Consider the following 13,819-nt stretch of genomic DNA (forward strand, 5'->3'; position numbering starts at 1 on the left):
TAGGCAGACTGCCCGCTGGCTTCAGCTATCTTCCTCAGGCTTCCCCAAGCTATCTCCTCTCTGGGGGCTGGCTACAGGATGGGCCAGCAGTTATGGCTGCTTGCCAGAATTATGGACAAGTGACTCATTAACAATCCATGGCCAATGAGCTAAAACAAAAACAAAAACAAAAAAAAATGCACGGTGGATTTTCAAGAGATCACCATCTTCACCTACAACTCAAGATTCACTCCTGCATGTTAATGAAGAGACAAATCCTGAGTGAGAAAAGCAGAGGGAAGCTTTTCGACATCTATAGACAGATGCTCTTTAAACAGTCCTTCCTTGAGTGTGTTGTTGATGTTGGAGGGGGGGGGGAGAAGGGGGAAGAGGAGAGGGGAGTTGGTACTGAATATATTCTGAAAGATCAAGTCTCTCCCAAGCCATGCTAGGCTAGGACTAAACTCTAAGCCCCATAGTTTAGGCTCTTACGGGTGCAGTTTTATCTTCTACCCAGGCTGGGGGGTCCCGGGGTCATGCAGGACCTCATGGATTGTAGGGTGGAAAGGACATTCGGTTAGTTCCATCCCTTAGTCCCAGGAAGCTCTCTGTCTCCCTCAGGTCCTATCTGATGCGGGGAGGGCAGGTCTGGAGCACGGCGTAGCTACGGAGGGGGGCGAAGTAGGCGGGACCACTAAGCTGCAGAGGGGCGCTCGGGGATGCGCTCTGCGGCTGGCGCGGGAGTGGGCGGTGCTTGAGGCGGGGCGGGCAGGGGAGGAGCCTGCAGCCCCAGCCCCTGCAGCCCTCCCCTGGCCGCCGCCGTTCCAGCCCCCCACTCGCTGCACATTCGGCGCTCCAGTCGGTGGTGGCTATCCTGTCAGCTGGCTGGCTGGGGGAGCTGCGGGCGGGCGTCGGAGCAGTAGCAGCCTCAGCCACAGCCACAGCCACAGCAGCAGCCGCAGCAGGAGCAGCAGCAGCCACAGCCGTAGTCTCAGTTGCAGCAGCAGCCAGCGTGCATCTCCCGGCTTGAGCCCAGCGCTGCCCAGCAGCGTTGTCCTCCGGGCGGTGAGAGCGGGCCGCTGCCCCTCTTCTCTGCCCGGCTAGCGGCCAGCTGGTGCGCCCTGCCTGCCTGTTTGCCTCGTGCCCTCCCGCGGCTGTTCCGGGCTCGCTCTCCGTTCCCCAGTTCGTGTCTGTCCGTTTTTGCTGGGCTTAGCGCGCCCACTCCTCCGGCCAGATGATGAACTTCTTGCGGCGCCGCCTCTCCGACAGCAGCTTCATCGCCAACCTGCCCAATGGCTACATGACCGACCTCCAGCGGCCTGAGCCACAGCAGCCGCCCCCTCCTCCCGGCTCGGCCTCTGGCCCCGCCGGGCCGCCGGCTGCCGGCTCCCCGGCCCCCGAACGAAGGCCTCCTCCGCCCCAGGGACAGGGACAACCCCAGCAGTCCGCGCCGCAGCCGGCCCCGCCGCAGGCTCAGCCAGCAGCCCCGGTGCAGTCCATGAGCAGCAGCTTCTTCAGCTCCCTGTCCAACGCCGTGAAGCAGACCGCCGCCTCGGCCGGGCTGGTGGACGCCCCCTCCACCACTCCTGCCGCCTCCAGAAAGTCCAAGTTGCTCCTGGTCATTGATGAACCGCACACTGACTGGTAGGTGGGCCCCGACTCTCGCTACCCAGCCACTGGGGCTGGCCCACAGCTGCCCCACCCCTGGCCCCGGTGTAGTCGCTGTCCCTGGTGCTGACCTCGGTACTCGTATTCACTTCTAACGCTGAGACCACTCGGGCTAATCATTCATCCTTCCTTCTTCCCCAGTGCTCCCCATCCCCCCATCTCTTAACTAGACATGTTTCGTGCATGGGCGATTGGGTGGACTAGGCTTGCTATGGAATTGGAAGGGGCGGGAGTGGAGGGAGAAGGTACGTGCTTAAAGCCTGAAGAGGTTACCAGGTTGCCTAGAGGGAATTTGACATGGGTCTAAAACTAGGAAATGTGATCAATTAAAGATTTGTTAGCCAAATTCCAGATCATGTGGCAGAAGCCTAGAAGCTTAAACTAAGAAAATGTAAAAAAAATAATAATAGGAAGTCCTACTTTACACAGCAAGTAATGAACTTGGGGGAATGTTTTAGCTGAATATGTGACATTGTGAAAAAAAATAGGCTCAAGAAAGAATCAGTAAGAGATATCTGACTGGTTATTTTCGGGAGGGCTGGGAAGCTTGAAACACATCCTCAAGACACTAAGGCTGACAACAGAAAACAATCAAGCCTTCTCACAACTTGTTTCTTGGAGCCTCTGTCATTGACAGAGCTCTGGACTGGAGGAGACTCCAGAACCATCATTCCTGAATGGGATTTCTTGTATTCGTATGCTTTGCCACTTTATCTATGTATGTTTTAGCTTATTAATATTATTTTTGCTCCCCTGCGACCTCCCCCCCCCAATTCTTCCTTTTGAGATACAGATTCTATAAGGGATGACTGATGTTGGTGTTGGTGGAATGAGTTATGGAGAATGCGATAATGCTTGTTACTCGTTGTGGCTCTGGGGGGCAGCTGTCTATTGAGCTTATTTGTTAATCTTATTTTTTTCTCCCTTCCCCCATGATGGAAAAAAAAAGAGCCTTGAGGGGGGTATTTTCAGGAAATGGCCATCTGGTACAAGGTGGAGTGGTGAATGGTGCAGAGGCAAATTAGGAATAGAATAGGAAAGGCATTTAAAGACAGCTATGGTGTCTCATTCATCTGCAGCTCCATTCATTTCAACAAGTCTAATGAGCACTTACTGTTTTCAACACTTTGTAGGGCTAAAAGAAAACATGACTTTTGCTTTCAAAGACTGTAAATTGTGTTAGAGATATGTCAAATACATGAAACCATTAAATAAAAATCTAAGGCAATCTATAAGTATCCAAAGAATTGTTATGACAAGAAGTATTATAGAAATTCACAATAAGGAAATGTGGCTTGATCTGGTCAGGAAAGATTTCTTGGAAGAGGTGAGTTTTGATCTTTATCTCAAGAAGAGCAGGATTTGGAGAAGGAAAGAATGTTAATGACTCATATTTTTCATTGTAGGGATCATATCTTCCTGCTCTTTGGCTCAATTCCTCACCCTATACATGTTTTTGTTCTTTAGGTAAAAATACTCTATCCTACATTGGCTATTTGGCATATATATTGTGGTTCTCCTGAAAGATTGGGCTTTAATTTGTATTTTCAGAGTTTTAGAATCATTTCAGGGTTGTTGCTCCTATAGAAAGATTGCTAAGCATTAGACCAGACAATTTGGCTCGTTGCCCCTTATGTTGCCTCACCATACCTCCAGACGCTTATGCAAACCAAAGCTGCAGAGGACATCGTGTGTTGAATGCCAACTGTTTGATTTTTTTCAAACTTATAACATTTATATATAAATACACCACTTAGCACAATACCTGGCATACAGTAGTCACATAATAAATGATAATTGACCCTCGGACTAATACTCATCAACCCTGAAGACTAGTATTATCTCTCCATGGTTGGCAGAATTTCCCAGAATTCCAGGATTAATATTCATTAGAAATGTGTTCAGGCTCATTGAACACCCTGGTCATTATTGATAAGTGGTTGTAGTGAAATATTCTTTGTGAAATTAGATGCAGATGTGATGTTTTCCAGGTGCCTACTCAGGGCAAGTGTGGGGACTTAATTAAAAAGTGCTCAAGGTGCTAAATGATGATGATGGGTGGTAGAATCTGCTGCTCTTTCAATTTAAGTTTCTATCAAAGTGTTGGACTAACAGGTGTCATTTATGCCTTGTGAATGTTGCAGATGAGAAACAGTCATTCAGCACCCCACCCCAGCACAATTTTGGTGTTCTGTTCTCAACTGTATGGTAGACAGATGGAAGCAGGAGGGTTTTAACAGATAGTTTTTGAAAGCTGTGATTTTAAGAAGGTCTTAAGTCAAACAGGCTTTCAAAACAGCCAAGTTAACAGTATTGAGATCCATTATATTTTGTTGTTAGTTGTGGGGGGAAAAGGGATCTGGGCATTGACCAGTATGTGTGTGTGTGTGGAAGAGGTGGCTGAAATTTGTGCTGATAAATTTTTAATTAATAATTAATTTTGATTCTTTGGGGAAAAATGTATACAGGACACACGTTTAAATTTAATTTGGATTATTAACATTTTCTCCACTTCTTGAAGTCTAAAATCAATCCACAAAACATCAAATCAAGTCCTGATTTGTAGAGTTTGTTGATTTTTAAAATGTAAATATTCACAATGAAAATTTAACAATCAGCTAGAGCCAACCAGTTCAAAATGATTCCAGAATATTCCTGAGTAAAGAGAGGTGGAGATGGGGAAGCTCTTGGGGTATTTTCTTTAAAAGATTTTTGCATTTTATATTATTGCACTCCTCCCCATAACATGACTAAAATGGACACAGATGTTACATGACTTCATTAAAATATAAATTTTAAAAAATCACTGAATTTAAAAATATACCTTGAAATAGACACAGCATAGCATAGTAGAAAGAATATTGGCTCTAGAGCCAGAAGAATTGCATTTAAATCCTATTTCTGACACTAGGTATGTGTCCATAGATATATCCTTTAACTCTCTGAGCTTCAGTTTCTTCACATATAAAATGAGGTTATTAGACTAAATTATCTCTACACTGCTCTCAAACTGTACATCTGTAAATTATTGTAAATTTTAAGAATTCCTTTAAGAAATTGCCTTTGCAACGGACATATTAAGAACACCAAAAGCGTACTTAAAATTATTTTTAATAAACATCTAGTATTTCAAATTTCATATTTCTAAGTTGGAGGGGTCATTTACTTCTGTGTTTTAGTGATTTTTTTGTATTTGTGTATAAAGAAAAAGGACCAATTTTTGGGGTAGCAGCATTGGGAGGGTAGCATAAAGCATCATTATAATCTAACTGGTGAAGAGATGCCTGTGCCCATACAAATCCTGCTGCCTAATTTAATTAAATGTCTTGGACATTTAAAAAGCATCTTTCAAGTGTCAGACACTGTGCTAGGCACTAGGACTACAGAGATAAAATTGAAAGGCTTTCACTTCAAGCACATTCTGTTTTACTGGGGTTAAGGAAATAGCTTGATGTATAACATATATAAAAGGAAATATATATGTGCATATTATACACACACACACACACACACACACACACACACACACACGTTTTGTGAGAAACACCAGCATCTTTGGAAACCAGAAAAAGCCTCAAAGGTTGTAGTAGTTGAGCCGAGCCTTGAAGAAAGATAGGGATTCAGAAAACGATACAGTTGAGATCTTTGTTAAAGAAAAACAAAGATCTCAACTGTATCATATATCCTATATATGAACCTTCTTGAACCAATATCAAATTTGAAAACCATTGCAGTCCAGTTCAATTTTGATTACCCAGGTGCTGCTTTTCAATGGATCAACAATTTAGGAATGCACTGGGGCAACCAGGACAGAGTGCTCAGTCTGGAGTTGGAAAGAGCTGAGTTCAAATCCAGCCTCGGTTACTTACCAGCTTGGACAAATCACTTCATCCTGTTTGCCTTAGTTTTATCATTTGTAATATTCACATTACATGCTTCAAAAAGCTATCCCAGAGCTCAAATGAAACAATGGGCATAAAGGACCTTGTAAACCTTAAAGCACTGTATGAATGTTACGTATTATCAACTACATAAAAAACCCCTTAAGGGCTCAGATGATATCTGATGATGATAATGATGAAAATTACAATAACAACAACCACCAATATTTATAAAGCACAGTACTTAGTTTCTTTGGCTGCTTGTTGCTGGCTCTAGAATTAGAATTAGATTGGGCTTGAGGTGGTTGAAACTATTGGCTATCATGAAGTTTTGGTGTTCCCAATGTACTCGATTTTATCAATGTCATATTATTTTGGTATAGACATTATATCCTATGGTATATATGGTATATACTATACCATAAATTGTGGTTTAAAAAAAGGGCCTTAATTTGATTCATTGATTCTATAGTATCTTCATACTCATTAAACTGCAAGAGACATTTTGTCCAATATTTTGTCCCTACCGTCATTTGACAAATAAGGAAAGTTTTATTTTGTTTTGTTTTTATGGGGTAGGTAGATATTAGGAGACAAAGTGCTTTTGATCTTTTAGGATATATCATTACTTATTTCTAAGACTGGTCCTGCATAGCTGCTGTAGCCCAAGATGATATTCCTCTTACTGCAAGATGGAATCAACTCTAAAACTCTCAGCTCCTGAGAACTCCTTGTCCTTGGCATCCCTCTCTCCTTCTGCTAGGAGAGAATAGAGAGTGGTCATCTGAGAATACCTCCTACATCTTCCATTTTAGGAGAGGGCCCAGGGCAGCATATGAACATTTCCCACACAGATGCTCTCCTGGACTTCATCTCCACCAATAATTCTTCTTTATGCAAGATGGAATCAACTGTGAAACTCAAATTTCCTTTTTGCTTTTAAGACTTTATCCTTCCATTTGGCTTCAGGACTTCAATGTTTCCCCATCCCAAAATGGTTCCCTAATATGCTTCCTTCACTTCTTAGTTTCTTTTTATTCATTGTGTGCTCTTATTAGCTTATAAACTCTTTGTGGTCAAGAGCTGTCTTTTGCTGGTCTTTGTTATCCATAGTGTTTAGTACAGTGCCCGGCACATAATAGATGCTTAATGAAAGGCTACTGACTATTGATTGATAAATATAATATCTCACATTTCTTTAGCACTGTAAGATTTCAATAATGACTTCACAATCTTTTAAAAATAGTATTTTATTTTCCCCAATACATGCAAAGATTGTGCTCAGCATTCACCTTTATAAAAAGTTGAGTTCCAAAATTTTTTGTCTCTCTTTCCTTCTCCCTCCCAAAGGCAGCAAGCAATCCAATATATCCATGTACAATTCTTCTAAATATATTTCCATATTTGTCAAGTTGCACAAGAAAACTCATATGAAAAGGGAAAAAATGAGAAAGAAAAAAACAAGCAAGCAAACAATAAAAACAAAAGGAGAAAATACTATGTTTTGATCCACATTCAGTTTCCATAGTTCTCTCTCTAGATGGGAATGGCACTTTCTATCATAAGTCTATTGGAATTATCTTGGATCACTTCATTGTTGAAAAGAGCCAAGTCCATCATAACTGATCATCACATAATCTTGTTGATACTGTGTACAGTACTCTCTTAGTCATGCTTACTTCACTCAGTATCAATTCATAAGTTTTTTCCAGGCTTTTCTGACATCAGCCAGCTCATCATTTCTTATAGAACAGTAATATTCTATTATATTCATATATCATAACTTATTCTGCTATTCCCCAACTGGTGGCCTTGCAAAAATCTTATAAAGTAGACAATGTAATTATTATCTCCACTTTACAGATGAACAAATTGAGACTTAGAGATCAAGAAACTGGCTCATGATTACACAGCTAATGAGTATCAAAACTGGCATCTTAATTATAAACAGGTAAAAAGTTGCTTTCCCTATGGAAAGTGCAGTCAAGAAGGTGGGATGTTTGTTTTAGAGGGTGGGGAGGATGTCATCATCTGGTTTTTTTGTATGATTTTTCCTACGAGATTTGGTAAAATGGTTCCCAATATCTGAGGGACTCCAGAGAGAGTTCTCCAAGTCCAAGCCAAGCTTGATTAAGAATCCCCTCTAAAACATTTCTTGACCAGTGATTATCAGGCCTCTGATGATCTTTAGCATCCAATGATTTTGCCTTTGAATACATTGAATTACTAAGAAGTATATCTCTATGTCAAGGATAAATTTGCTTCTCTAATTCTTCCATTCATTGCTTCTAATTTTTCCTAGGGAAAACATACAGAAAAAAATTCCATTATTTTCCACATGATGGCCCTTCAAACACTGAAAGGTAGCTATTATGATGCCCAAAGTCTTTTTCAGGGTAAATAAAGGTGACTAGTTCCTTTAATCAGTTTTTGTATGACATGGTTACCAGTCCTTTTACCTTTTTATTGTCTTCTATTCTTCCTCCAGGCAGTGAGGTAGTGAAGGAGACAGGTCACTGTGCTTGGAACCAGGAGACTTGTGTTCAAATCCCGCCTCAGACACTTCCTAGCAGTGTGACCCGGGGCAAAGTCACTCAACCTTGTTTGCTTCAGTTCCCTCATTTGTAAAATGAGCTGGAGAAGGAAATGGCAAAACCATTCTAGTAACTTTGCCAAGAAAACTCCAAATGGGGTCATAAGGAGTCAGACACGACTGAACAACAATAGCAACAATACCAACGCGCTCCCGTTTGCCTTTCCCACTTCCAAAAATGTTCTGCTGAATACTGAACCAATATTGTGGATGAAGTCACAGGATCTCGCAGTAGCCATCTAGCCTAATGCATACCTCAGAAAACACCTGACTTAATATTTGCAGTCTTTGCTTTGCAGATTTTCAGGGCTGAGAAACTTATTACTTCACCAGACAGACCCTTTCTTTTGTATAATTCTGACTGTTAAGAGATACTTTATATTAGCCTATGCTTTACTCTTTGTCAATCTCAACCTTTGTTCCTAGTTTAATTCAATCTAACATGAACTTTTTTTTTTTTTTTTGAGGGAATTAGGATTAAATGACTTGCATAGATTCACATAGTGAGGTCCCTGAGGACAGATTTGAATTCAGATCTTCCTGATTATAGTACCAATACTCTTATCTACTTCACTACCTATCTGTCCCTCTAAGATGAACTTAAGTGTCTACTACATCTGCAAGGTATTGTGTTAAGTATTTATGATACAGAAACAGAAACAAAAGAATCTCTGTCCTCAGGGAGGTTACTTTCTACTGGTTCTGCCCAATTGAGTCTGAAGTAACCATGTACCAGCTTTTTGAAAACTTTGACTGTTATCATATTCAATCTGAAATCTTTTTTTAATCACCCCCACTTCCTGAATAGGGCAGAAGACATCAGAACTTCCAACTCATTTCTGGTTTTGGGGTAGGTAGTGTCAACAAGCATTTGTTGAAAAGGGGTTGAACTTTTGGCAGAACTAAGGGTAGATAAGACTGGCAGCTGCTTATGGTGCAATATTTGGGAAGGGATGATATCAAAAGGTCCTTTTAAATAGTTTTTATACATGCACATACAATGTTTTTAATTCAAACAAATTTTGCTCTCCGTGGAATGTTGGTTTTAATTGTGTGATAAGCCAAGTCACAGGCATTATAGGAGCTCAAAGTTTCTGTGCCACATAAAGGGGGCCATTTTAAAGCCTTGCTGATTGCCTTGCCCTGGTTTGGGCTTTGGACAAACTCTACCATATATTGTTGCAGGTCTTTGAGGGGTCTCCAGTTGGTTATTGGAAAGGGAAATGTTGCCGAGGGGACCTGGAGGATTTAAACCTGAATGTAGTCAAGCAGTGAATTTCTATAAGCAATTTGTGTGAACAAGGCTGCCTGAGAAATAATGGTCCCCAAAAGGAAGCCTGTCAGCATGGTGTCTAGTGATAATTTTAAAAAAGTTGTTGAAGGTGGATGAATATGACCCCAACAGGCCCCTGTCGACCATTTTGAATGATCTACGGTGAGGTAACGGGAGCATTTATAAGAAACCTAGTTAAAATGTTGGCGTGGAGATGTGGCGTGACGTTAACACACTTCTTTTTTAAGAACATAGCTGACAATCACACACTTGTTTTTTGGACTGTGGCAGACATAAAGGAAAGGGACTGGTTTGGGGGGAGGTGGGAAGAGTACTTGATTAAAGGGTAGAAGACCTGGCTTCCGATTCTGACAATTCTATCATTTGTGATAGAATTCATTAAACCCTTTGAGTTTTAGTTTCTTCACATGCAAAATGGGAAAAATAATTATACTATCGATCTTATAGCATGGTGGTGAAAAGCAAAAAAGATCTGTATCTAAAGTAAAGTGCAATGTAAGTGGGACCTATCATTAATTTGAGCTAATAATGCTAGCTGACATTTACCAGCACTTTGAAAGTTTGCCAAAGCAATAACATATATTATCTTGTTTCAGCCTTGAAACGGCACTGTGAGATAAGACTAGATGGCTACTGGGAGATCCTGCAAATGAGATCCCATTTTATATTTGAAGAAACTGAGGCTCAGGGAGAAGAAAAGTACTTGCTCTTGGTCACATAGCTAGTGTCAGAGGCTGAATTCAGACTCATCTCTTCCTGATTCCAAATCTCAAAAATGTTTGGCTTAATATGTACCCAGAGGTAGCTGGGTTTTGGGTTTTTAGGGGAAAGATCGCTAAACCCCGAATCAAAAGACCTGATTTCACAGCCCTGACCTGTATCTATTGGCTGAGTGTCCCTGGGAAGTTTCCCTATCCAGAAGAATCTCAGAAGATCAGCAACTTAAGGGTAGAGACAAATTTTTTTTTTTTGTCTTTGTATGTTACACATATTCTTAATACATATTTATGGAATTGGATTGGATTGAATATATAAAATGTGAGAGTTAATGCTTGTGCTACCAATGATATAGGATTATTATGATGAAAATTTTATAGACTTTGAAGTGTGTAAGACAGATTACAGGTCAATGTGAGTTGTAATTGCTTAAAAAAAAAAAGCAAGCTTCTTCATTGGTTAAATCATTGTGCCAAAATAATGGGACTACTGATAATATGCATGATAAAGATAGGAATATAGTGTAGATGGGTGAAAGGAAACAAGTATTAATTAAGAATCCATTATGTTTAAGCTGTGTGATCCATGGTAAGTCACTTGACCCCAATTGCCTCAGGAAAAAAAGAAAAGATCTATTATGTGTAGACACTTTTTGAGCCTCACCACAATTCTGGGAGGTAAGTGCTATTATGATCCTCACCTTAAAGGCAGATAGAAATCAAGTGACTTGGTCAGGGCCAAACAGCTGGTATTCATTTGAAATGGGATTTGAACATAGGTCTTTTTGTCCTAATAGACAGTTGTTCCAGGACTCTGTTCATTGTACTACTTAGTTCCCTTTGGGGAATAAAGACCATGCTTACTTATTTTACCTTTTGCTCTGGTTCACATTTATTTCTTGGTAATAAAAAAAGATGTAGGGAAGGTCTAATGCTAAATTAAAATAGAGTTTCTAATGCTACCCAGATAAGAATTGAAAAGAAAGGAGAACTTAATTCAGGGCACTGTTTGGTTTTTGTGAGTAGAATATGATGGTTGTGACTAAAAGACTACAACTTATTTTATCTGGAGAAGATTCTAACCATGCTATTTAAAAATATATATATATATATGTGTGTGTGTTTCTATCTATCTATCTATCCCCATGTTATAATTTAGCATCCTCTTTGACCTTAGGACCCTTTTATAGTCTTAACTATTGAGTACCTCAAAGAGGGTTTGTTTTGGCAATTAAAATGGATATATTTAAAATATTTATTTATTAATACTTAAAAATAAACTCATTACATGGTAATATAAATAACATTTTTAATAAAAAATTTTTTCCAAAGCAAAAAAAAAGTAATGGCAAGAGTGGAATTGCTTTGCACATTTTCCAAGTCTCTCTAATGTCTATTAGCTCAATAAAAGGGACTTGGTTTCTCAAATCTGCTTCTGCATTCAATATTTTGTGATATAGTTTTGGTTGAATTATTTGAAGAAAATCAAGCCTACCAGAGATATGTAGTTGGAAAATAGAAAAACATTTTAATAGGTAAATAACAGTTTTAACCTTATGTCCTGTTAAAAGGGTTTGGGGATCCCAATCAATATTCCTTAAAAAAATCTGGTAGCAGGGAGCAGCTCCTAGTAGAAATGAGACAGCCACACTGAGCTTCTAAGAATATGTGCTCAACAGTCATTATGAGATCAGTAGCCAATGCCGAGCTAGAAGAACAAGTTAACCCTCCACATATATGGTCATATTTAATTTTTTTATGTGTTCTTCTCAGATATAATTCTAAAATATGCCTTACGCTTATGGGGAAAGTGTTCTATTGTGACCTTTTTCATTATGCTATTTTATTATATGTTTTTGCTTTGCTTTGCTTGTCTTTTGTCTGATAGAGAAAAAGGAAACCTACTGATGGGGGCTTATAAGCTGCAATTTTCAATGGAGGTGGAAGTATAGAATATTTTGAATTTGGAATAGCTAATCTGGAGGCTCCTCATGCTACTATTACTACTATTATTTTTATTATTAATATTTTACTAGGAAAGGAAAAAATGATTACAATCACTTACATAAACAGAATTGCTTCTTCTTCCATTTTTCCTAGTGACTAACACAGTAATTTATTACAGAAGAAGAGAAGGACCTGAAATTGGACTTTAATACTGATATTTATCACCTTCTTGACCTTAGGCAATTTACTTAATCTCACTGAATTTCAGATTGATATGCAAAATGAGTTTAATAATGCTTGCAGTATCCACCTTTTCCAGGTGCTATGAGAAAAATTCTTTATCAACTTTAAATAGGACAACTAGATAGAATGTTGGGGGTAAAGTCAGGAAGACTTCAATTCAAATCCAGTTTCAGTCATTTACTAGCTATGTGATACTGAACAAGTCACTCCACCTCTGTTTGCTTCAGTTTTCTCATCTGTAAAATGGGGATAATAATAGCTTTACCTCCCGAGGTTGTTGTGTGGATTAAATGAGATAAGAATTGTGGAGTCCTTAGTACAAAGCCTGAAAGGATAATATTAAGTGGTATGTAGATGTTTGTTATTATCATGTAAATAGGAATTGATTTTTTGGTATCATTACTGATTAGTAAAAACTTTTGCAATCTTTTATCATTTAATAATACAATGACTATCTCAAGTATCAATATTGATTCTGCTGGTAATATTGATTTAAACTGGTCCTTAGTTTCTTATTTGTAAAATGGGGATAATAATTTTTGGATTGTCTCTCCTCATGAGGCTGTTATGAGGAAATCATTTTGTAAAATATAAAATGTCATTGAAATGGAAGTCATTATTATTGAAAGTTGCCGTTAGCTCCTTCCCAGGCATTTAATATGTCAGGCTATGTACTTTGTATTAACATGAACACAAAGTGAATTTCATTCTGTCTTACCATGAGGTTCCCCAATAAAATATTATCCCAGCCAAATATTTTTTCACTTTTTCTCCCAGTTTCCCAATCTTTAGAATCTGGATTGGGAATAGGGGATGTAGTGTTAATCTTCACTGCTGGTTTTTCTCCTGTCCCTTCAGAATACAGCAGACTGTAGTGATTTCAATCATATGATTACATTAATAGCCAGGCATTTTTTGTTCTCCTAAGTTTGAAAATGGAATCTCCTGTGTCCTTGATTCTTTGAGTTTTTACTGAAACCACTGTCTTTTGGTGGTTGTGGGAGTAGGGAGGATAGGCTTCAGAACTGAAAATGAGCTTGGGATCATTTAGACCACAAGGGTAAGAAGCCTGCAAAACTTCCAAGTATAGTCCAATCAGATTAAAATGTAATTGGGTAATGTTTAACAAAATAAATAAAAGTACAATACAATATGGATAATGTTAACTTGTGTTTTTCTAAGTCAGTTTGCAGATGCAAGGATATGTTTCTATGTGAATATAACATCACTGATTGTTGACCAATCTATCATCTTTACAAAAAGGGAAACTGAGGCCCAGAATTATCAAATGGTTTGCTCTATAACACAGCTGGTAAGAAGAGCTGAGATGAAAACCAGTTCTTTGGCTCTAAATCTAGCATTTTTTCCATGAAAATCTAAAAATAAATATCTACATTTCATGAAAAATAAAAAAAAATTGGCTTTAAAAAGCTATGCATCTGCACAAGTAATATTTAATGGTGTCTTTCATGGTGTCCTTCACGCATTATCTGTTAGG

At 39.3% G+C, this 13,819-nt stretch overlaps 1 protein-coding gene across 1 annotated transcript in view; it reads left to right on the forward strand.

Moving 5' to 3' along the window:
* The first annotated feature begins 811 nt into the window (after positions 1 to 811).
* Positions 812 to 13,819, forward strand: part of SYN2 (synapsin II) — a 262,810-nt gene continuing 249,802 nt past the window's right edge. Inside the window, exon 1 of the mRNA XM_051982468.1 lies at positions 812 to 1,623. Coding sequence (XP_051838428.1) covers positions 1,214 to 1,623 — 410 coding nt within the window. The 5' untranslated portion in view covers positions 812 to 1,213. The remainder of the gene's footprint in view (positions 1,624 to 13,819) is intronic.

This window comes from Antechinus flavipes, chromosome 1 (genome assembly GCF_016432865.1).
Source record: "Antechinus flavipes isolate AdamAnt ecotype Samford, QLD, Australia chromosome 1, AdamAnt_v2, whole genome shotgun sequence".
Lineage (NCBI taxonomy): Eukaryota > Metazoa > Chordata > Mammalia > Dasyuromorphia > Dasyuridae > Antechinus > Antechinus flavipes.